At 43.7% G+C, this 24,409-nt stretch overlaps 1 protein-coding gene across 19 annotated transcripts in view; it reads right to left on the bottom strand.

The window, feature by feature from the left end:
- The window catches only part of ZNF618 (zinc finger protein 618), a 325,329-nt gene that overhangs the window by 151,816 nt on the left and 149,104 nt on the right, over positions 1 to 24,409 (bottom strand). For all 19 annotated transcript variants that reach the window (XM_073314151.2, XM_073314156.2, XM_073314152.2 and 16 more), the window contains exon 2: positions 13,995 to 14,038. In XM_073314151.2, coding sequence (XP_073170252.1) covers positions 13,995 to 14,038 — 44 coding nt within the window. The remainder of the gene's footprint in view (positions 1 to 13,994; positions 14,039 to 24,409) is intronic.

The raw sequence follows: 24,409 nt of genomic DNA, 5'->3' as shown, positions 1-24,409 counted from the left end.
TTGAAGACCTCATTATCAAATATTTGTTCCCTATGTAGGTACTCTAGTCCATAAATCTTCCCTTAACCTTTTCATTGTTAAGCTAAAGAGACTGAGCTCCTTGAGTCATGTTTTCCATTCGTTTTATCATTCTCATGGCTCTTCTCTGAACACTCTTCAATTTATCACCATCCTTCTGTAATTGTGGACACCAGAACAGGACACAGTATTCCAGCAGCTATTGCACCAATGCCAAAGACAGAGGTAAAATAAAGCTTCTACTCCTACTTGAGAGTCCCCTGTTTATGCATCCAAGAATTGATCTCATTAGCTCGTTTGGCCACAGCGCTGCAATTTGAGCTCATGTTCAGTTGATTATCCACCATGACGTCCAAAGTCTGATTTTTCAGTCACTGCTTCCCAGAACAGAATTCCCATCCTATAAGTATGGCCTACATTCTTTGTTCTTAGATGTAAACAATTACATTTAGCCATACTGCTTGTGCCCAATTTTACCTAGCAATTCAGATCACTTAGTGTCAGTGACCTGTCCTATCCATTACTTACCACTCCTCCAATTTTTGTGTCATCTGCAAACTTTATCAGTGATTATTTTATATTTTCTTCCAGGTCATTAATAAAAATGTTAAATAGTGTAGTGCCAAGAACTGATCTCTTAAGGACCCTGTTAGAACCCCAATCCTCTGGAGATTCTCCCATTGTCAGTTTGTGTGTATTATTTGCAATGTCAGTGCTGGTTTTGTGTATGGTCTTATATACATGTTTGTTACAATGCTGGTGTGCTAGCTCTTTGTTATACAGAAATTTAATAAAGATCCTTATCATTAATATCCTAATTAAAATAACCTAAAATTAACCAGGATGCACATGCAACTCTCCGGGCCTCAGCAGCACTCCCACTCCCTCATTTGGAGGACTGTGCCTTAAAATATGCTCCAAGTGTTAAATACAGCAGCAAAATACTTTTGACGAGCTAATGATCCACGAGGAGGAAATGCCATAACTGCAATGAAGATATAAGAAGGGAATCTTTGACAAGAGACAATGAAGAAAAAATGAGATGCACAAACTCTGGAAACAGGCTTTGCTACAAACATATTCCAGCGCAGGCCTGAACAGCGCGTGTTAAAACAAGAGACAGAGAAGTCATCATGCCATGGAGGAGAAATTTAGAAGAGACTGGTGCTGCCACTGCCAGATTTCTGATCACTTTATCTGCCCCACAATTACCAATGTCCAGAAGAGCTGCACTGCACTTCTGGCAGGCTCTTAGATGCAAGCTAGCTTGATATGTCCCCAGAAAAGAAAAGCGTACAGGATTTTGGTGCTCTGAAAAAGTGGAGACACAGAACTCACACTAATTTGGTCTCAGTGTAAGATACATATAAATGCATCTTTACTATTTCTCAAATTCTTAAGAGGTTGCACAACTCAAAGCTGGACTTCTCCATAAGTGATAAAAACCCATTACAGCTATGGAAATAATAGTGAGTGGGTGGGTATGGGAAATCAAGAGAGTAATGAAGACGGAATTTTATCAGGTGACCTAACATTTTATTCCGATACAGCTGCACTGAAAAAGTCTGTTTATAAACTGCAGCTCTTCCCATGACATTTGCTGGAGGTAGGATTATTGTTTAGAATTTTTTAAATGTCTTAACTTCAAAGGTGAACAGAATTTTCCAGCTGTTCTCTACACTTCCACTTGTCCAACACATGTCATTAGAGACAGCTGAGCAAAATAATTCTCAAGTAGTTTAGCTCTTTCATTTCATGTCCACCTATGCACGGAAGATGACCCCAACTGACAATGTTCTCTACAATAGGTCTTCTCTGACCTAACCCTCAAGTGATGTTGAGCGTGACTTAGCAGCTAATATATATGGAAAGATTCAGCCATTTTCAACATTGTTATAGAAGTGAGATGGATACCATGCTCAACCAGGTCTCCATCATGCTTTCTGTAAGAATTTTAAAACAGTTTTGTTTCATCTACACTAGCAGATGAAAGCCATATTCCAACATCAGTTATAGGGATCTGGCCAGATGAGTTAATGATTAATGGCTAAATTAGTAATGGGTTGTTTGTCCAGTAGAGAGGTTCTCTTTCCATCTTAAAACCCAGCAACTACAATTTATTGGTATTGCAGTAGCACCTCCAGTCCCATTGTGGTAGGCACTGTGAGATCCACAGTCTGAGTAATGTGGCTGAACCACAACAGCTGAATTCTTGTTGGTGATGAGATATCTCAGCATGCCTGAGACTGACATGAGCAGCAGCACCTATGACCCGTGCTGGAGCAAGGAGCCTGCTTACGTAGAACAAGTCACTCTCATTTTCACTCAGCATTCGCAGTTTGCAGCATGATTATTTTTCTCACCTTTAGTCGATTATTTGGAGGTGAAAGGCAATGCCTGGTCAGCATTTTGGATGGCAGAAGTGACTGCTGTGTGTTATATTTAAAGTGGGAAACAGGTTAGGTCCCATGCTCTCTAGGTCATCATGTTCAGGGAGCTGCGGTTTCTCTGCCATTCCGTTCGTAGATCCAGTCAACGATGGATATTTACAACACCCTGTGCTTTGATTTAAATCAACCTCAGCAACTTGTAGCCAATTCAGGGTCGGTTTGATTAGCCACAACCCCATCCTGGCACTCTAGAAACAGGCACAAGCTGGCAAGACTGTGGCTCAGTGGATGATGAAACTAAAACTCCTCCATCCCCACTACAACAGAGGAGGCAAAGGCATCCCACCAACCAGCTGCTGGGCCACAAGCCACATGCAAGCGCATGGAATGATTTTGGCAAGTGACTTGTGCTTTCAAGGGAAGAAGGAAGAAATGTGAAGTAAATTGGCGTACTGCCCCTCTGAAGGAAAAATGAGCCCACAGCACCCCTCCTTGTTCTTGCCTCCAAAGCAGAACACTTCCAGCACTTCTGCATTCCCCCCAAACATGGGCTGAAAAGCAGAAGCTTGGCAAGACACCATTATGTAGGCACAAAGACCAAGATTTAGGGTTCCCTGGATGAAAGATGCTAAATAAATGCAAAGTATTATGATATAGTGCTTTAAGTCAGAAGAATCTAAAAGTGCTTTAGAAATTACACAGCGTACAGAACCATTTCACCCACCACTGAGATGCTGCCAACTCTGGAGCAGAATGCAACAGCTGGTGGAGAGCCCAGAGCAATGTTATGCAACACCATAGGGCAGGAAGTGGATACAATTATACATGGTGTAATATTCACTGGGGCTTTAGATTCCTGAAATACACAACAGCAACATCTCAAAGAAGAGCCAAATATAGTTCACTCCACCACATTCATGACTGGCTACATATCCTGGTCACATAACGCTGCCTGTTAGAGTCTTCACATCCTAAGCTTTGATTAGTGAAAGAAATGCTATAAATTAACTGACTAACTATGTTATATAAACCAATGGCAGCACGAGAATGGGATCATTATATGAAATTAAGAAGCAGAGACTCTAAACTGGACTTCAATTTTTATACCTGCTGAAAAATCTCCTTGGCAATCTAAATATAGTATTTTAATTGTCTGCCTGTCCTCCAGGGAAGCTGCATTGTTTCAGCTATTTTTAAAACAGGTAAAGTATAGAACTTTATCAGGCTGACTGAATTTTAGCAAACAAAAGTTAAAATTCAAAACAGAACAAAAATTGAGAGCCACAGTGAATTCATACGGTATTAACAAAATTAACCCCAAGAACTAGGCTGTTCTTATTAAGGACACCTTGAGGATGGTTCAATGAAGGAAGTCTAACAAAACACTTATTGGCTTATCCGCCATAAGAAATAGGAAAAACTCAGTGTTTGCCAAATGGGAAAGAATGTAACCAGTCAGGAAAAAAATGTAATTCTTGCAAACAACTGAGATTAAAAACTAAATTTAAGTCTATAATAAAATGGTTGCCAGCATCTTTAAATTTTTAAACACAGAAACAATTAAGGATTTACATATATGGAAAAAATGAAAAACTCAGTCTATATTGCTTGACTAAGACACGACCGGGGGGAACATATGATAATTGCTCACAAATATTTGTAGGTACTCAGACACTACAGAGACAAACATGGTACAAATGCTTAAAATGGATTAGATTAGACAGATATTGTATTGATCCAAGAGATGAGACCTGCAGGATGAGTGGGACGAAAATAAGCAACGGCAAATGTGGACAGAATAGTAAACAAAACTGCATGATAGCAAGAGCTGTCGGGCTGAGGACTGGTACAAATACCGTGTTGGAAGCCCTTTCACTGGTGACATTTACAGTTAAACTATATAAAGCAGTAGAGAATACACCAATATGGGAACAATCCCCACAATGGCCAGACTTTATAGAGTGGAATTAGATGATCCAAGGAAAAATTATAGACTTGGAATTCTTCTTTCACAATGTTATTACCATTGGGTGTGAGCTTCTTAGTGTTAGACAGGTTCAAATTCCTCTAACACATGGAATTTTTAACCCTCTGAAGCACTGACATTTGGGCAAGATGGTCTGCTGCTTAAAATCACATGCTGATCACACCACTGGAAACTGGATGTCTCCGTGAGTTGTCATCATTTCTACTGCATATACATTTCTGGCATTATTGTTTTGCTTTAGCCTCAAGGAAAGACTCACTGTTTGGCGTTCCCTTAGCTTCAGTCCCACTATTTCACCTGGGGAGACCCAATCTTTTCCTCCCCATCTTAAGTTGGTTGGTGTTTTGGGGCATGGTTTGTGAGACCTTGTAGGACTGCATCAGGTTTCATTATGACAGAAGAACTTCTGTAATTTCTTGCCTAACTGGTAATACCTTCCTCTGGTTCTGATGTGAAACAAATCGAGATTTTTTTACTCTCCAGGACTGGGAATCCTTTGTGTATAGCTTCTTTCCAGAGGAGAAAATTACTTACCTGCAGTTCTGTTTCATTGAACAACTCACCACACAGAATTCCCAACCCGCCCATCCTCCCCTCTGGCTGTGGGATCCTGTTCCAAGATGGGGGGTTCAGGAGGTTGGCATATACAGTTTGAGAGGCTCCTCATAACTAAAAATCATCATTTGGGTTTTTATCTCTCTTTATGTATTTTTTCCACCAGGGGATGTCACTGCTTGATGGCAGATCCCTGACAGAGAAGCCAGAACTGCATGGAGAAGGAAGGAGGAGTCAGCAGTATAGCACTGCCCCTCACGATGGCAGCAGAGGTGCTGTGAAATTTTCCCACAGTGATCAGGAGGAAGACCACTGGCAGTGCTTGGACCCCCTTTCTATGACGTATGGACCTTAGCGGGAGGCTCCTAAATCGGAGCAGGGAATGGCTGCCGGGGGGCAGGAGAGGGAGCTGCTGCTGAGGCTGACCAGGAGAGAGACACAGGAGAAGCTACTGCTTCCTCATCCTCTCCACCCACAGTCATTAAAGCCACATCCTCTCTAAGCTACAGCTCAAGCCACTCAGGAACCCAGCTACAAACTGGCCACCTACATTCCGGCAGGGCTCTCTCTAGGTCTTGCTTGCTTGCTTGGGATCAGGGTTGCAGCATGGTTCTGTTACCAGGATTTGGTCGGAGCTACCCAGGAGAAAACGTAGCATATTACAGCCCAGCTGGGACCCAACCATGTTGCAACTGTATCCCCTCAACATGGCTGCAATTTTAGTGTAGACATGACGTAACAGGAACATGTCCCCATCAGGGAAGCTGCAACTCAGCATAGCTCCACTCCAGTAGCCTTTTGCTCAGCATCACCCTACCAAAAAAGGAAGCATCTGAGACACCCGCGAGGGCCCTTCTAATAAGGCCCCCCCATCACTCAAGCAATAGCTGCTTTAGGGACCTTGGTTACAGCACAGTTAAACATTGCAATACGAATCCAGCTGTGTCCTCACACCTGGGTTCTAACCCGGGAAGATCCAGGGTTTTAGCTCAGTTAAAGGAAAGCGATTAAGTCACTTCTGCACAACATCTAACTGTGCTGCAACACTGGGTTGTAGTGACAGCCGTAACATAGCTAGGTCCAAGCTTCCATCCAGCTCCATTCCCTCCCTCAAGCAGATCCAGTTCCTATGTCAGGGCTGATCTACTCACCAGGAGCCTCACATACTTTAAAAGTATAGTTAAGGATGAAAACAACTAACAATTCTGTGGAATAAACAGCCAACAGAGGAATTATCCTTCCTTCCTCAGCCACACACCATGTAATAACAATAATTATACAAAACTGAATCTTGCACGAGGCTCCATGGGACCCTAGTGACACAAGAAAGTACAAGAGCTAAGTGCTTTGTAAGACATAATTGCATTTGTTTTTGTTCTGTGTTGTAAGATCCAAAGCACTCCATTTGAATGCTGACATTTACTGTTTGGAACTAATTAGCTTCACCACAGTATTACTGAGGTCCCCAACACTTAACGAGTGAAAACAGTGTATTTCTGAACAATTCCCACCCCTTCAAAAGGATTCCTATCATAGGTACATAGGGAACATACAGATTGTCATACTGGATCAGATCAGTGGTGTATTTAGTCCAGTACCAGATATTTCAGAGGACTGTGCATGAAATGCTGCAGCCGACAGTTGTGGGATAACTCGCCCTTGGGAATTCTTCCTCTTAACCTGAATACAGGCTGGCTTTTGCCCTGAAATAGAATGGTTTACAACCCCTCCAAAACACTTGTTTATTCTTTTAATATTCATTGTTATAGCTCTGGATGTTCTCAATATCCATATAAATCTCTAATCTCTTTTTGAATCCTGCTAAGCTCTTGGCTTCAACAATATCTTGTGGCAATGAGTTCTAACTGCTAACAGGGCTTTAAGTAAAAAAGTATTTCCTTTTATTGATTTTGAATTTGCTACCTTTTAATTTCTTGCATTCTAAGACAGGAAAAATAGAAATTTCTGATCTATCTTCTCTAGGCTATTCGGCAGGTTGTCATCCCCCTTCTCATTTGACTCCTCTCTGAGGCGAACAGTCCTCTTTTTTCAGTCACCCTTCATAACCAAGTTTTTTCCATGCCCTTAAATCATTATTGTCAGTTCTCAAAATTTCACATTAATGAACATGCACTGATATGTGGGGATCACAGGCAAGTGAAGAGGTTAGGAAGGATTTTGGGTTTTCTGTCTAACTTTACTAATTCTCAGTTTAAAACAGCTGCAGAGTGAACTGTAGCTATTTCAAAGGCAGCAAGTGCTAGACACTTCAGATTGAAACAGCAGAGAAGGCAAGACTTTTAAATTGTATAAAATCAATTAAATGCAATGAATAAATGACTATAAAGGAGCACAGCTACAAGAAGGTTGTGAGATCAAGCACACTAAATTCAGAAACTCTAAAAAGATAAGGTTGCTCTGGCAACCCTAATCTGCCTGTATAATTTATGATATACAGTAATAGTGAAGAGCTTAAATTATGGTTTACAACTAACAAGGGACAGTTTCAAATGGTAATAACTTTATAAAAGCAATAACAAATACCTCCAACAAAACAAAGACCTCGTTGAAGACTCTGTCAAAGACAAATTTCAAACTTCAGCCATTTTTGCAGTTTATCTAAAAGCATGCCTAGAATTTTTTTTTAAATTAGTAAAGGTTTTTTTCACCTTCACATAAATAAAATAAAAAGGCTAAAGTGACTGTTCACATTTTCCAAAAAATGCCAAGATTGTGAAAAGAACATGCCTGGGAAGCTTCAACTCTCATTCTTTGTGCACACAAGTTTATGGGAATAAATTCTGGCACTTAGACAGCTAAGTGTCTCTTTGTGTGCACAAACTGAGTACTCACCTGTTTAAGTGGTATGGTTTATGGCAACAAGGAATTGCAGGCACAAAACAACACAGGTGTAACTTTTGCACATTCAAAAGGGAGGTGACTACAGAAAAAGTGAAGGACACAATTGTGCCACCATTAAAGGCACCCGCTACACCACGATACACCCAGTAATTCCTATGCTAAAAAAATCTGTACTGAAAACTATGGAAATTGAACTAGATGTTGGAAGGACTAGAGACATTAGAAAAGGGAAAGAATTACTAGGTCACTGTATCCATCCATTTTCTGGTGGCCATTACAAAGCTGTTCCCTCCAGTGCTTTGTCCAGGCTAGTTTTCAAAGTCTCCGCTACTTCCATTGTATCTGGCTCATCAGGCTTTCCAAACCCTGTATTATTTTGCTTTGTTCTCCCCACCTCTTCAAATATCTTCTGCATGTACAGGATATGGGGCTTGGAAGGATTCCATTTTTATCAGTAAATGTCAGTAGACTATTTCACTGTACACACACAAACCAATGAAAAAATAGTTCCATTAATAATAGAAATTTACAGATAGGCAAAGAAAGAAAAATGGCTGCTTGAGACCTTTTATTAGAGTTTGATTTAAGTATTTTTACTTTGTCTATTTTGACACGTTGTGTTGACAATTTGTGTTTTAATGGTTATAAAGCTTTAACTTTTGGAATCTCACTGTCTACTGCTATTAAATAATTGTCTAAACCCTTCAGCCCATCCTTTCGCAGACTGAGAAAATTTAAATCAATGCAAAGTGGGGAAAAACATTTAAAAATAAATATTGATATTATCCATCAATATTATAAAAAAATAAAATTGAACTCTGCCAAGCCTAATAATATGTAAGGCTCATACTAACGACACTTCAGTAGGGACATTTTGGGGGTATAACAAAAAGTCTGCTTCACATATTATCTGCTGGATGCCCAGGAGTCTTCCTAAGCTGTGCAGGCCACCTAGCATTCCCGAAGACCATCTGGATATGCAATGTGGCATACTCCAGAAGTAAATATTGTCATTATTTATTATTTTTAAGCATCCTGAAGTCCTCAGCAAGTGAGAGCAACAAAGTAATAGGCAATTGGGGTGTGTGGGAAGTGAATACAGGGAAAGGCAGATGGCACTCTTTGGATAACCAAATGATACTCATTTAATAATGGCAGCATGAAAGATACGAGAGAGCAGCTGGGAGACAAGAGCTTGGTTGTGCCATGGTAGGATGTGCCCCACCTGATGGATTAAACTTCAGCAGATCGTTTATTAGTAGACAGACAGAACTGCACATCCGAGCAAATCGGGGGGGGGGGGGGCGGGAATGGACAAAAGCACAATGTAAAGCTTTAAAAGAAGGATTGAGCAGTGATGCTGGGGAGTGATTTCAGTTGCCCAGTGTCAAGGAGCTTCAGGTGCCAGGATAAAAGCATCATCTCCAGAGGAGATCCGTTAAACTGCAGTGCTTCTGTGCACCCCCTGAAGCCAGATGAGAAAGCCACACTGACAACAGACTCAGACACCTTATCGGGGGGGGGAAGGGGGGGAGGAGAGGAGGAGGAGAGAATTAATGAACACTGAATTTCTGTGCACTAACTGGTGTGCATTAGGCAGTCCACAATAACTGTGTACACTCTATAAAATGGTTTCTACCCCAATATGGATTGGTGGATATACATAGCAGGGACTTTGTGATGATTTTGTGCACAGCATTCTAGGTGGGTATCCCATGATGCTTTGCTTCACAGCTGGACTCTATGAATTCTGGGAGTTCTCTCACTGTGTATTGTGAGACACATAAGGGAAGTTAGCCAGAACTGAGTGGACGTGTGGGTTTGGGGTCAAACTCAACAACTTCTGTGATTCCTCTATCACCTCCTGTGATTCATCTCTTGTGAGTGAGCTCGCGCCATTCCCTACCAGCTAGAACTCTTCTGTCTGCTACACGGATGTGTTCCAGGCCAAGGTGCTGACAACCGCCAATACACAGATGCTGGCGGAGAGTTCTTTGAGATCTCGCCGTCAGGTGGCAATGGCTTTGGCAGTCAGTCACAGGCTATGGTACTTGAAAGACATTCCATTACGTGAATCTGTATTTGCTAATAGTGGCCTACACCTCAGTAATCACTGCAGTGGAAATGGTTTTGTTCCACACACAAGATGGCTGCCCATCACAGAAGAAAGAAAGAAAAGATTTACAATCTCACAGCTCAGTTACAACATTACGACAAAGAGCTAATTAATTAGGTTACAGCCATGTATACCGCCCAAGACCTTCAGAAAAAATTGCTGGATAAAACTTTCAAAAGTGCCTAAGGGCCAGATTTTCAAAGTTATTAGACACCTAACTCATGAATTGGAGTTAGCAGCCCAAATACCTTTAAAAATCAGGCCCTAAGTGACTTTGGAACCTAAATCCCATTTTCAAAAGGGACTAAGTCTCATTAGACTCCTAAGATAGTTGGGCATTTTTAGAAACTTTACCACTTGCTAGAAAAGCCATATTAGTTTCCTTCTTAAAATACCAGTCACATACCCCTCTCTCTACTCTGATGTGCCTTAGCCCACCGCACTATCCCCCCATCCCATTCAAATGCATTACCCACCCGCAGGTGTGCCATATCCCCTCTTCTGCATGGCACTTCCCCCTCCGTTATGTGCCATATGGCCCCCTCTGTGCCGGTGTATTCCCTGCGTGCCATGTCTCTCCTCTTTTCCCCGCCATGGCCATCCACTGCATGAACCATGAAGCCTCCTTTTTCCTCTGCCTCATTATCTTGCATATGACACAGAACTCCCTCTGCATTTTGACCTGTGCTCCTCCACCACCCACTGGTGCCAAGCGGCCCCTTCGCCACACCAACATTCCTCCTCTCTCTCGTTTTCCCCATGGAATGTTTTCTCCCGGTAGATGAGTTCAGCGGTTCTCAAACTGTGGGTTGGGACCCCAAAGTGGGTCACAACCTTGTTTTAATGGGGTCGCCACGGCTGGCGTTAGACTTGCTGCAGCCAGATGCAAAGCCGAAGCCCGAGCCCCACCACCTGGGGCTGAAGCAGAAGCCCAAGCCACACTGCCTGGGGCTGAAGCCAAAGTGGCAGAGCTCAGGTTACAGGCTAAAGCCCTTGGGCTTCGCTTTGGCCTCCCCACCCCGAGTGGTGTGGCTCGGGCTTTGGCTTTGGCTCCCTGTCCAGGACAGTGGAGCTCAGGTGGGCTCGGGCTTCGGTCCCCCCTCCTAGGGTTGTGCAGTAATTTTTGTTATCAGAAGGAGATCACTGTGCAATGAAGTTTGAGAACCCCTGAGTTTGTCACTTTGCTAGTTGCTGGCTTTGTCCTGATCTCACTTGCTCCTTTGCGAGCTGGTTGACTGTCAGCATTTCAATAAGGAACAGGCGGGAGGCTGCCTCTTACAGTACATTCAGGACTGGCTAAGCAATTTGATTATTATTGAGCAAAGTTAATTCTATGAAAAAGCCACTTCCTGCTCCATGCTCACACCATCTCACCCAGAGCTCTTTGGCACGTGCAGCTAAGCTGTGGAATGGGAGGCTGGTTATGGCACGTTTGTGTTTGATCAACAAAGACAGCAAACTTGCCATTCTTCCACACTGCCAAGGCTTTGTGGCTGACCACTCCACCAGTGACAGCATACATTTCCAGACTGCCATTCACCCTGCAGGTTCCCACAGCTCTTTAAGAACTACTCTCTGGGTAGATAAGTATCAGTTCACCCAACAGTGAAATGCAGTCAACTCTAGGGTAAATTCCACGAGCATAGGATTGTCTCAGGTCTTGTAAATCTGTTCTAGGTAATTTCTGCCCTGGCCCGTTTCCCAGGACTTTGGGGAAGCCAGAGGCAGCTGCAGCTCTGCTGGGTTGTGCGCTCCTACAGCTTAACAGCACAGATTCCAGGGATCATCTCCCCCACTCTCACTCCCTGATGGCTGAATGTCTCAGCTGCAGCCCCTGAGATGAGACAACTGGGAAAGAAGGAATGATGGGTGAAGCCAGATCTGGGGCTTAAGGGCAGGGATGGGATGGACGAGGGGAAATTTCTGAAGCAAGCCTGGGGTCAAGCCCCCAGCAGAGTATGTCACACTCTGGCAACATTCTGATGATTTCCCCTACCTTCTTCTACTACTCATCATAGAAGCAGATTCCTTAAAATTCACCAGAATTTATCCAACCTATCCGGTGGCTGGAGACTGAACAGCTCCCCTTCTGCATGTTTGAAAAACTGTCCCTTGAGAAAAATGTCAAGGGCTGGCAACTATGGGGGGAACCAATTGCTATTGTGATAGGGTGTCTGCCCCACACTGGCATGTAAGGGGTTAATAGAGCCATAGGAAGGCTGCATAGGAAGCCGCCAATAGGAGAGAGGCTGCGAGGAGCAGCCAATCAGGGCCCAGCAGGCCCATATAAGAAGAGCCACAGGGTCAGCCGCTGCCTGGAGCTCAAGGAGGGAGACCTGGGTTCCGAGCAGATGGATGGAAGCTAGCACCCTGGACAGAGCAGTGTGGCAGGGACCGGGGCAGGGAGAGGGAGCTCCTGGGTGGCTGATAGGACTCACCTGCTGAAGCCCTGAGATAAGTGTGAAGAAAGGGGGAAGTGGTTCAGGGGAATGTATTGAGAAGTAGGAGGGGACACAGCATGTGGCTGCCATCTACAGAGTCCCTGGGTCAGGACCCGGAGTAGTGGGTGGGCCTGGGTCCCTCTCCCTACTCACTGCTAGAGAAGTGGCTGGACACTTGGACTGCAGTACTCATCCATGGAAGGGGGAAGCACAGATGGTGACACACCCGGAGGGCTGTGTCATGAAGCAGATGCTGTGGTCCCTGGAGTGATGCAGATCAAAGAGATGTGATGGCGGGCGAAGCACCGTCGGGACGGGGCATACCAACCTGCAGAGCTAATCCCCAAGATGGCCAGCACGGTGAGTTGAACCCTGTCACACTATTCAATTCCAAGACTTATCGTTCTCACTTTATAGAAATGTTCATCAATAAAAATTAAAAATCCTGATACAGACGCACCATGGGGCAAATTACCCCGTGATCCTAGCCACACAGTGCATCACTGGTTCTAATGGGGCCTCAGAAACACTAGTGAACACGAGATTCACCAAAAGCACAAACTAGACAGCAGATGGGGCCTACCCCCTCATGTCAGATTCCTTTAGTCTGTCCCTCGCCCCAATCATGTCCCCCATTTATTCTGTATAGCCTCGCCTCACCCTCACCAACACACACACAGACGAACACCCTGCTCCTTCTGCTTCTTAGGGGGTTTCTCTGCTTGGAATGGGGCTGAGTCAGGAACTCCCAGTTTTCACATAGACACTTTATAGATTAGAAAAGAAAGTGATACATTTTCCTGTTCCCACTGCTCCCATCCCTGGCTCTCGGTTGAGAGGCAGAATTTAGTCCTGAGCCATAGAGGGCAGTACTGGCTCTAGGCACAAACCCACAGTGCCACAATTCCAGCTCTGCTTGGAGCAGCAGGGATCACCAACACAAAAGCCTTGCCCTGGGGGTGCCTAACACTGCTTCTGTCTGCACAGGAAAGAGCACTCAGCCCCCACCCACCTGAGCAGAGGATTGTGTGTGCGCCAGGAGCTGCAGAGGCTGGGCTTCCTCTTGTCCTGGCCACTCAGATGCTGCAGTGGCTGTCACCTCCTTGTCCCCTGGCCACCTGGAATGCACTGGAGCCAGCAGCTGGGTTGTCCTTTTGAAAGGGACACCTAGCACAGGGCCCTGTAGTGGGGGCCACTCTCTTCCTGAGTAGCAGCAGTGTGGCTTGCAGCCCAGAGTCATGGCAGTGGGAGCCCTCCCCTGCCCAGAACAAGAGAGGGCCTAGTCTCCTCTCACAGCAGATATGGGGCCATCAACTTAGTACCTCTGCAGGAGACTGCCTGCAGACTCAGAAAGACGTCCCTGCACTGGTTACACTCAGGGCAAGCTTTTCTTTACAGCCATAAAGACTAGAAACTTTGTGTGACTCTAGGAGCCAGGGCCCCAGAAACAGGCCTACAGTTCCTATGCTTTAATCAGGCTCCTGCCCTATGCCTTGCTCTGTGGCTGTCAACTCTGGCTTCTGCCTAAGAGATGGCGCCTACCCCATAGACTGGCACTGCACAAAGACAGAATTGCCAAGGCTATTCACATCACGGCCAGAGATGAGAGAAATACAGCCACATACCTGCTTGAAGAGCTTCTCTTCCCAGTACTGCTGCTCTCATCAGCCTAGAGAACAAGAGACAAAGAAGAGCTGGTTAGGGTCAGACAGAGCAGAGATTCACACTTCATAACTTTTCCCAATAACAAAATAATATTTTCCATTTATAGTGTCTCGCTTTGTCCATCCTGCAGGCCGTACTCCCACCCCCAACTTTTCAGTCCCCTTTCTTCTGGATGAATATGGGAGTTGAGTGAGGGGCAATGGATAACAGAAATTATTATTTGTACTTTGGAAGTGCCAAAGGCCACAATCAGAAAGCGGTTCCCCATCCTGCTGGGTGCTGTGTAGACACGTTAGATTGCCAATTCACTGGGGCAGGGACCATCTCTCTATCCGGTGTTCGTACAGAACCTAGCACACTGCGGTCCTGGCCCATGACTTGGCTCATAAGTGCTAGGATGATGATAAATAATAACAATTGTCATTAGGACACCACAGTCCTGGCCATTGAAATGTCTATAGTTTTAGGCCCCAATCCTGCAAAAACGTATGTACATATTTAACTTCTGAGTTTGATGGGACTGCTTGTGAGCTTAAAGCTAACCATGTGTGTAAGTCTTTGGCAGATCAAGGCCTAAATTTATGGCAAAGCTCAACAAGTGAGGTAAGATGGTGGTGAAGCCGAGGTCTATGGCAATAAGGCCATGCAGTAACACGAGCGAGTTCTGCATACAACTCAGTGATTCCAAACCGCTGTAATGTGTTTGGGGGGGGGGGGGGGGTTAAACAGACGTTATTTCCAACTGCTCCCCAAGCCAGCTCTCATGAGTCAGATGATTTCTTGCAGCTAGTCACAGCAGAAGTGGCTTCCAAGAAGGGATGGGGAGGAGAGGGAAGCAGTTTTGTGGGATCAGTTCAGGGAGGCATGTGTGGGGGTCAGCATGGAGGAAGAGCAGAGGTGGTCATTGGAGGAGTGGCCCAACAGGATACCACGTGAAAAGGAGGTTTGGACCCTAAACTGCGGTAAGTCACGAACTGAGCACTGAACACTATGGTGAGAAGCAGTGAGGAGATCAGCCCCCTCCCAGTTATCAGCACCAGAGCTTCTTTGGATCATTTTAAAGCTGTGTTCATCTCTCCTGCAAGCCCACTTCTCAGGGTGGGGCAATTTGGAGCATGTGGTGTGGGCCCAACAGACATAACAATGGCCCAAACGCTTACGCACTTTCTGCAAAAATACAAATTTAAATAACCAGCTAAATGGCAAATGGCACTGTTTTATGTTGAGCTGGGGCCTCCAATCAAAAGCAGAAGCAGATTCATTCCCACCAGTCTGAGACAGCGCCAGTTACAATGCTGGATCCTTCACATGCAAGAGCAAAGGTAAAGGCTGGTTTCCTTTCCTGTAACGGGAACCAGCTGAAGGTTCTGTGCAAGAAAATAAAGCTTCATTGTCAGGGGCACTGAGAATGCCAGAGTTCCCAAACAGAGCAAGATCACTTCAGCAGAAACTTTGGTTTGGTGACTCACTCTGTCTTTCCTGTGCTCTCCCTGCACTGAGAACTACAGCCGCTTTCAGGTGGGCGAGACCCGGGGTGGGGGCGGTGCAGGGTTCCAAGACCAGCACCACCATAGCCTTTATACTGGTGGGATTTGCCCAGCAACACATAATTTAATGGCCTTCTGTGTGAAGGGGGACCAGAGATACTCCAAGACAGAGGGTGGGACAGCATGTTTCTACATTGCAACTGTCCAAGTAGGTGAAAATTTGGGCCTCAGCAGGACCGTGTCCCTTTAACCCACTATGGGAGAGCCCTGAAGATGTACACCTTGGTCAAACCTCCAACCGGACAGCACAGCCACGGGCTCTGAAAACAGCACTCACTGTAGTATTTGACGAGGGACATTTTATGTTGTTTATTTATTACATAGCATCTGAGCACTTCAAGACACTAACGAGTCACATCCTCACGCTGCCACTGTACAGGCGAGAAGTAGTATTATCCCTCTTCTACCGATGGGGAACTAACTGAAACACAGAGAGCTTGTGACTTGTCCAAGACACAGGGGATGTCTGTGGCAGAGCCAGCTCTCCTGCCTCCCTGCCAATCAATCTGCACAACTCTCCTGTGCATCAGGCCCACTATGAGCCCCACTAACAGATGAGGACACTGAGACCAAGAGTATAAGTGACCTGGCCAAAGCCACAGAGGTAGTCACATGCCAGAGCTGAGTTAGAACTGGGGAGACATGAGTCTCAGTCCTGTGCTTAGACCAGTCGAGCCCCCTGCCCACAGATGAACCATCCCCTGCTAGTTAGTCTGTAGAAAGTATACCCTCAGGATCCCCAGATTCAGATAGAAGACTGGTTCTGTTGTTTTTCTAAACAAACCTGGCTCACTCTGTAATTGGAAAGGGTCAAGCTTCCTCCCCTCACTCATTTCTGAATTGTCTAATACATTAACTTTTTATTGCTAGCATTGTGTTATCAGCAAGCTGCTACTATTTTTCCCTCTTAAAGCTGCTAGGCACTGTGCCTTTTCCCCCCTTCTCTCATTAGAGTTTTCCTTGGAAAGACAATATTATTCCAATCTCAGAAATTTTATTTCTGAATTTGTGCAAATATAAGTTATAAGACATTAACTGCATTTCACATTTTGAGCAAATGGCAGAAACAGGCAATTCACGTGCAGCAAGATGGGGGCTAGTCAAGGATTTTGATAAAATAAACCCTTTTTTAATTTAAATGCTAATGCACTGAATTAAAATTTAATAACTGAGGAAATTGAAAAGCCGAGCAGGAATATTGGAAATAAATCCAAGCAGAAACAGCTGAAATTAAAAATTCTGGAGAGTGGGAGGATAGCAGCTAAGCTGTCTCATATGATTACATTTTTTTTTTCAGAACGAAGGGTGGAAAAAATCCTATCCGTGGCCGGCTGTATGGCTGTAAATCAAGAGTGCTGTGATTTATTGCTCCATTTTCCTGAGGGAAAAAGGCTTTCTTTAATGCTGAAATATTTCATAAATTTCAAGCCAGCATAAATTCTTAATTTAAAAGTTGAAGAGGTCACATTTAATGCACTGGTACAATTCTGAAATCTTAGAGGAATAGCAAACAAAAATTGCAATTTTAATTATTTTTAAATTCTTAATGTGAAATTTTGTTAGTGTAGATTTATCTCAGTTATTAAAAGCAGAGGCATTTCTGGGGTTCTGATGGCTGGAGCAGTCTACTAGAAATGAAGAGATAAAGATTTAATTCAATTATAAACCAGCGGGTTGTTTTTGGGGTTTTTTTTGGGTTTTTTTTTTTTCAGTCACTTGAGGAATTTCTGGTAAAAAAGTTTCCTCCCTCCATTGCCTTGGAAAAGCCAGAAGGGAGGAGTTGACAATGTTATTGCTTCTGTTAGATCTCCAATGTTTTGTGAGCACTGATATGCTCATTTGTTATACAGCTGTTCAGCTACAGAAAGGCTGTCAGAGCTCCCATAATTCAAAGCAATCAATCAAAAATTAATGATTTGTCATGCTTACACAATGGGAAAAAAGGCTGCATGAGAGCCTGCAACTGGTAGATTGCTCAAACCTTCAGGGCATTTTCTAGAAGATTACATCCATGCCTAAAACGGAGTCTTAATATGCAGCAGGGAACTGTGTGAGGTGCTAGGGCATAGCGGCCATCTAAAGTACCAAATAGAGAGGGGACAATACATCTGTCTGAAAAGCTTCATTTAAAACATGCCCTCACAAAGGAGACTATACTCTCCAGTCCTGGATCAAAGGGAGGTGTCAGGGCTTCCTTTAATTAAAAGTCCATATTAAAAACTGTTTACTGAAGGTAATGTTTGCCTGGACAAGCACTCAAAAGTCAAGAAATACAAAAGCTACAGCTGAATGCACAACCTTAACTCTGCCCCCTTGGGCATATGTATTACAGTACCTGCTCTACAAGCGTAACAACTGTTCAAAAATTAAAAGGCACTGATCCTGGAAACATTTACACATAAGGGGGGACATGACAGCAGTCTTCAAATACCTGAAAGGCTGCCATAAAAAAAGATGAAGGAAAAGTATTCTCTCTTGCCACAGAGGGCAGGACAAGAAGCACTGGGTTCAAACTACAGCACAGAAGATTTAGATGAAATCTCAGGAAAAAACTTTCTAGCTGTAAGAACAGTAGGACAACAGAACAGACTGGTGAGGGAGGTTGTGGAAGCTCCTACACTGGAAGTTTTTAAAAGGAGGCTGGAGCCACCTGTCTTGGATGGTTTAAACACAACAAATCCTGCCTCTTGGCAGGGGGTTAGAGTAATCCCTTCTAACCCTATGATTCTATCAGTAACTTTAAGCAAAGCCCAAGTCCCACTGCATTCAGTGTGACTGGTCACTTGTATAAAGTGGGCACAAGCGTTTGCAGGTTTGGGGCCCAACACAGGATTAAAAAAAAATAATCATCATCTTAGGCCCCAAATCTGCAAAACTGTACACACATATGCTTAAATTTATGCACTGCAAATTCTCCCACTGAAATGAAGAGATTAGTGTGTAATGACAAGTACATGCACAAATCTCTTCAGGACTGGTGCCGTATGTATATATCTAGTGTGTAAGAATATAGGTGCATGTATAGTAATATAAATTGTTTTTCTTAAACACTTACACTAGAGCTCATCATCATAATGACATAGTATATCTTTAGTGATATACTTCTTTAATGGGAAAATCTATTTTTTATAAAGCAGTATGCATTATAATTATTTTGCCACTACACATAAGCAGGTTTTACCCTCTTTGGACACCAATACACCTTTCAAGAAGCTGTTGCTAAGGGAAATACTAAGAATGTGGATATTCTAATATTTCATGTTTTATTTTTTGTTATGCCCATGTGTTACTTCGTCTCTCATCTTCAAACTTAAAGCAGACATTATTTTGCAAAGAATCATGCATGTAATTCATTTACAATCATTTTTATATTTGTATTTAGAGCTGAGTGAGTAATTCACAACAAATACATTACTTGATTACTTTAACCTCTTTCTGTTTCTGGTGCATCACTGCAAGAATGGAAAGGCACTTCTGGACAGAATATGCTTGCGTGTAAATTTAAAATTAAATCTTCACAGATATTTCAGTGGAACTACTTTTATACCTAAAGTTAAACACATTTATAAGTGCTCGCAGGATCAGGGCCTATATAGCATACAGACAAGAGAGAAAAAGGAGGAAGGGCTGTTGCCCCATACAATTTTGTTATTTATTTATGCATTTATTTTTACTTACATTCCTTTTCTGTTTGTGTGGTTTAGACCTTGCCTATTTGTTCATTTTTTACTTTAACTCCTACATGGTTTTTTTTTCAATCCTAACTGCTTTGTTGTTTGTGTCCTTTTCATGACTAATATTCATGGACTCTTCTTTCTTACTTGACTTCACTAGTGCACACTAACAAAATACAAGACAAAAAGAAAAGGAGTACTTGTGGCACCTTAGAGACTAACCAATTTATTTGAGCATGAGCTTTCGTGAACTACAGCTCACTTCATCGGACGCAAGACAGATATCTAAGGTTATAGAAAGAACTCTGCGTAATCTGAAAAATAGTACATGACCATGCACTCCAAGTCCATCATAATCACATACATAGAGTAGAATCTGAGAATTACGAACCCCTTGGGAATGGAGGTTACTCGTAACTCTGACTAAAATATTAGAGTTGTTCCTTCAAAAGTTTACAACTGAACATTGACTTCATACAGCTTTGAAACTTTACTATGCAGAAGAAAAATGCTGCTTTCCTTCTATTTTTTTAGTAGTTTATGCTTAGCACAGTACTGTACTCTATTTGCTTTTTTTTTTTTTTTGGTCTCTGCTGCTGCCTGATTGCGTACTTCCGGTTCCAAATGCGGCATGTGATTGACGGTCAGTTCGTAACTCTGATGTTCGTAACTCTGAGGTTCTACTGTACAATTCAACCTTAACTTTAGCATTTCCTGTCTTTTGAGGGCCTCACTGCAAAGCCTTAAACCCCAATCCTTTGTTGTGTAGCCTGCAAGCAGACTGTGTACCAGCACAGAGTCCCACTGACATCAATGGGGCCCCATTTGGGCACAGTAGCCCACCCCTGAACTACACAACACAAGAGTGGGGCTCTAATGTTCTCTATTTGAAGGATTTCTATGGAATTTTAGAATTGCTTCTCTTTTTTTAAAAAAAGAATCACAACTGATGAACTAAAATGGATTTTTCAAAAAAGCAAAACCAGAAAGCAAGGGCTCTAATCTAGAAAGTTTACTGGGTCTGGTCAAACCAAGATGCTACCTGGAGATGAGGTCCTACTTAAGACAGTGTCTCTCAGGGTATCCACTTTGTCTAATATGGAGAAAATTGCCCTAATAGCATATTACAACTCACTGACAAGCTACTGCTGATGGAAACCCCCGAACTGGACTTCTTTACTGAGATTCCATTCTGACCTAAACATTAAGCCAAGTCTGAAGAATATTAATCTTGGAGTTTTAAATTTATGACAGTTTAAATTAGCACTTTATCATGAAAGGTATCTTGCTCTGCAACAATAAATCAGAAATCTTCACTCAGTATGCCTGGTGATACATTTTCAAACATTTGTAATTATTGGACAAAAGTTTTCCACAGCTCGGCTTTACTTGTAAGTTCTTTGGGATAGGGGCTAGAGCCCTGAGCGGATACAAAATTTGTATCCTCATCCAATCCACTATCCGCAAACATGGTCCACGGATGTAGATATAAAGCGGATATCCACAGATTTGCAGGGCTCTAGATATAAAATTTGGATCTGCATCCATCCATGATCCGCAAACTTCGGCCATGGAGATCTGCTGATTTGCAGGGCTCTAGTAGGGGCCCTGGTCAAGGACTATGGCTTGTAAGCAAAATGGTAATACAAATAATAAATAGAGGAGGAAATAGCAGGTATCTTTTGCCATCTGGGGTAAAATTTTCAGAAGTGCCTAAGGGCCAGATTTTTAAAGGCATTTAGGCACTTAACTCCCACTGAAATAAATGACATCAGAACTGAAGTTCCATTTTCAGAAGTGACTTAGACACTTAGGACTCTAAGGGTACGTCCACACTGCAAAGAAAAATTCGCAGCACTGAGTTTCAGAGCCTGGGTCAACTGACTCGGGCTCGTGGGGCTCAGGCTGCGGGGACAAAAATAGCAGCCTAGACATTCAGGCTCAGGCTGGAGCCTGAACGATAAGGCTCCTCCTGCCCCCTTGCTGGGTTTCAGAGCGTGGGCTCCAGCCTGAGCCTGAATGTCTACACTGGCATTTTTAGCTCTGTAGACCAAGCCAGTTGACCCAGGCTCTGAGATGCAGCAGCGCGAGTTTTTCTTTGCAGTGTAGACATACCCTTAGTCTCGTTAAAAACCACCCGTGAAATTTGGATTTAGGTGCCGAACATCTTATCTCATGGCTCTAGTTAGTACAAACCAGGCCTGCTACACAACACATGGGGAAAGCGAGAGCCACTTGTGTTTCATTCATGCCCCATTAGGCAGAAAAGAACAATTCTGAACACCACATACACAATGTACACACTCAATGCATCAGCGTCTCACTGCACATCAACCTGCATCTACAAACGTTGCTCTGTTAGACTGAAAAATATCAGGAGAAGTTTTTAAAAACACAATTCCCCATCAGAACCCCCAACAATAGACTCTGTGAAGCAAACAGACCAGGTCTAACAGTTTACAACATTATGGGGGGAAGGAGGGGGGATTCACATCATCCAGCACTCCCCATGGCATTTTGTGCCACCTTTTCACTTTCATTTATTACTAATCTCTCTAAAGGGGGCTGAGACTGCCTCCAGCCCAATCCCGGGTTCTGCATCTTGCTGTGGATTTTATTCCTTCATCCAGATGACCAAATCAGAGCGTCCGCAGTGGTAGAAAGGAAATAAACCTACTGTCAACTGTTGCGAGGCCAAAGGTTGTTATGTGGGGTCAGTCTACTACTGAGTGGCTCTTTTCTGCCCCACATTGGGTTGTCTAACCACTGAGGACAGGGGACTGTCCTCTCCTGTTCTCTGGGGCTGCCTGTTCCTTTCCTTCAGCCTTTTCCCCCCAGTGACCTATTTATTACTGAGGGTCCTCCTTCTGCTCCCCTGAGCACGTCTGAGGAGACTCACAGAAGATGAGGCTCACGCAGAGAGGGAGCAGGCCCGGGACAGAGAGCAGGTGTCAAGAGTTCCATCTCTCATGCTAAGGAACCCCATGCCTCCAGCCACAGTCACAGGATGGGAAGCTGTAACCAAAGATGAACCATTACTGGACAGAATGAAAGCTGATGGCAGAACTCCCACAGGGGTGACAGATTCACTCCCATGAGTTCTATTACAACTCCAGCATTAGATGTCAAGGACACTGGGGCCCCCACCATGAATGCCTCATTGCGGTGAAGCTATGCAGAGGCTAACAGGAGGCTGGAAACTATTTATCTATTACATCTGAAAAAAAACTACATTAAAAGAATGTTAAGGTTGCAAAGTCAAGCACTCAAAAGTTAGAAATACTAGACTCAAGCTTGCCCAGGCAGCCTTAATTTGCCCCCTATCCATAGGCATTATGGTACAGTCTGTAATTACACAATCATATACTATTTTTCCACAGCAACTGAAAACAGGATCTGAAATGGAAAATGTCAAGCAACCTTAACTACAGTCATTCCTACGTGAGCCACCTGTAATTAATAACTTCAGGGGAACAAGAAATTGCAGAAAGTACTCTTGTTTATAGACACTGACAGTTTCCCAATTCATTTTCATTAAAAAACAAAAACATATCCAAACAACCCCCAGCATTATAAAGCATCCCCAGAAAGTAAGAATTCATACATGTACCCATGCCCCTCTTTTGACCCTCGTTCCCCTTTTGTCAGTCATGGAGACATAGCACCTATCAAGGAGAACACTCCCAACTCTCTCAAACGCTGCATGGTCACAAGCATCACCTAAATCACCTGTGCAAATGCAACTCCCGTATTGTTATCCCAGCCCACCTGAAAGCTTGTGATAGCCATCGCTCACTAGAAAAGGAAATTACAGGAATGTTCTGTGCGGGTCTTGAGCTGGTTTAAACCCATACAGCTTCACGGGCTCCAATGGAGCTCCACTGATGTATTGGCCAGCGTTGTCGTTAGGAATTCCAGTGTCACCTAGCTCTGATGGGCCCAGTGCACAATGTACAGAAGATAAATGATCACAGCTGAGTCACTTCATTCTCCTTCCCTTAAACCTTGTACCAGAACTTCAACTGTGAACTGCAGCCTCAGCAAGCCTGTGAACACTTCACATGGATTTCCCTTGATATAAGTATAAATATCTTTCATAAGAGGTCTGCAATTCTCCCCCCACCTTAGGGCCCTCTATCCTCTCCCCACACCCCAATCAAAAAAAAGACAAACCATAGAAAAGGGAAATCTGAAAACGTGAGACCACTGCCTTAGATATTCCCTGAGAGGTTCTAACTCCTGCGTGACGCTCAGAACAGCCAAGCAGCCTATGGAACCAGGGTCATCCCTTTTCCTTTTACACTCACAAGGGCTCCTTTAAAATTCCCCTCAGTATACATGCCAGTCCACTAATCATGCAGTAACTGCTCATAATGTTATTACAATCCTTGCTTGTGATCATTCTGCCATTAAAATAAGTTAGTGCTGACCTCTCCCTTATGGGGGCACATTGACAAGAGGCGTTTGGAAGATTCTAGTGGGCAGCCTTTCAAATATTAATTACAAAGTCAACGTGAATATATGGGGAATCCGTCCTCTCAACTAAACATGTTCTCTTGCCACTGAAGCAAACAGAGACTATTTCAGGCAGTGAGATGGCTGCTGCTTCCTGAGGCAGTGGGGAAAATTCTACATTAAAAAATAACCCACCAAGATGAAAACAAAGGGACTGAAAAAAGACGACTCAAATCTCATCTCTGCCAAGGAACGGGGCAGAGCCCCATTCTAATCCAGGGACAAGCTTTCAGAACAAGGGGGGAATGAACCCTTGGCAATGATGGCGAAGGTACAGATCAGAAAAATATTAGGGCAAAAATAGAAGCCATCCAACAGCGGAATTGGGCCAGCACAATTTCAGACGTAGAGGTAAGGAAATCTGTACCACCTCCTAATGGAAAACTACTCTGTGTAAAAATAAACTCATGCTGCTATCTACTCACAGTCCTCCCTCTAACACACGGCTAACTAACAGATTAGCCCTGTGATTAGCACAATAATTAGATCTATTGAAAATAAAACAGTGCCAGCTGGTTTCTGATTATTTTTTAATTACCAATTCCTGTCCTGCGTTGGGCAGTCTCTCCCTGCTGAGAGGGACAGCTCCCAACTACCTTCATTCCTGGTGGCCTCTCACCCTAACAAGTGGGGGACTAA

Source organism: Lepidochelys kempii, chromosome 16, assembly GCF_965140285.1.
Source record: "Lepidochelys kempii isolate rLepKem1 chromosome 16, rLepKem1.hap1, whole genome shotgun sequence".
Classification (NCBI taxonomy): domain Eukaryota; kingdom Metazoa; phylum Chordata; order Testudines; family Cheloniidae; genus Lepidochelys; species Lepidochelys kempii.
The sequence above is the reverse complement of the archived record's forward strand: the minus strand, read 5'-3'. Positions and strand labels throughout refer to the sequence as shown.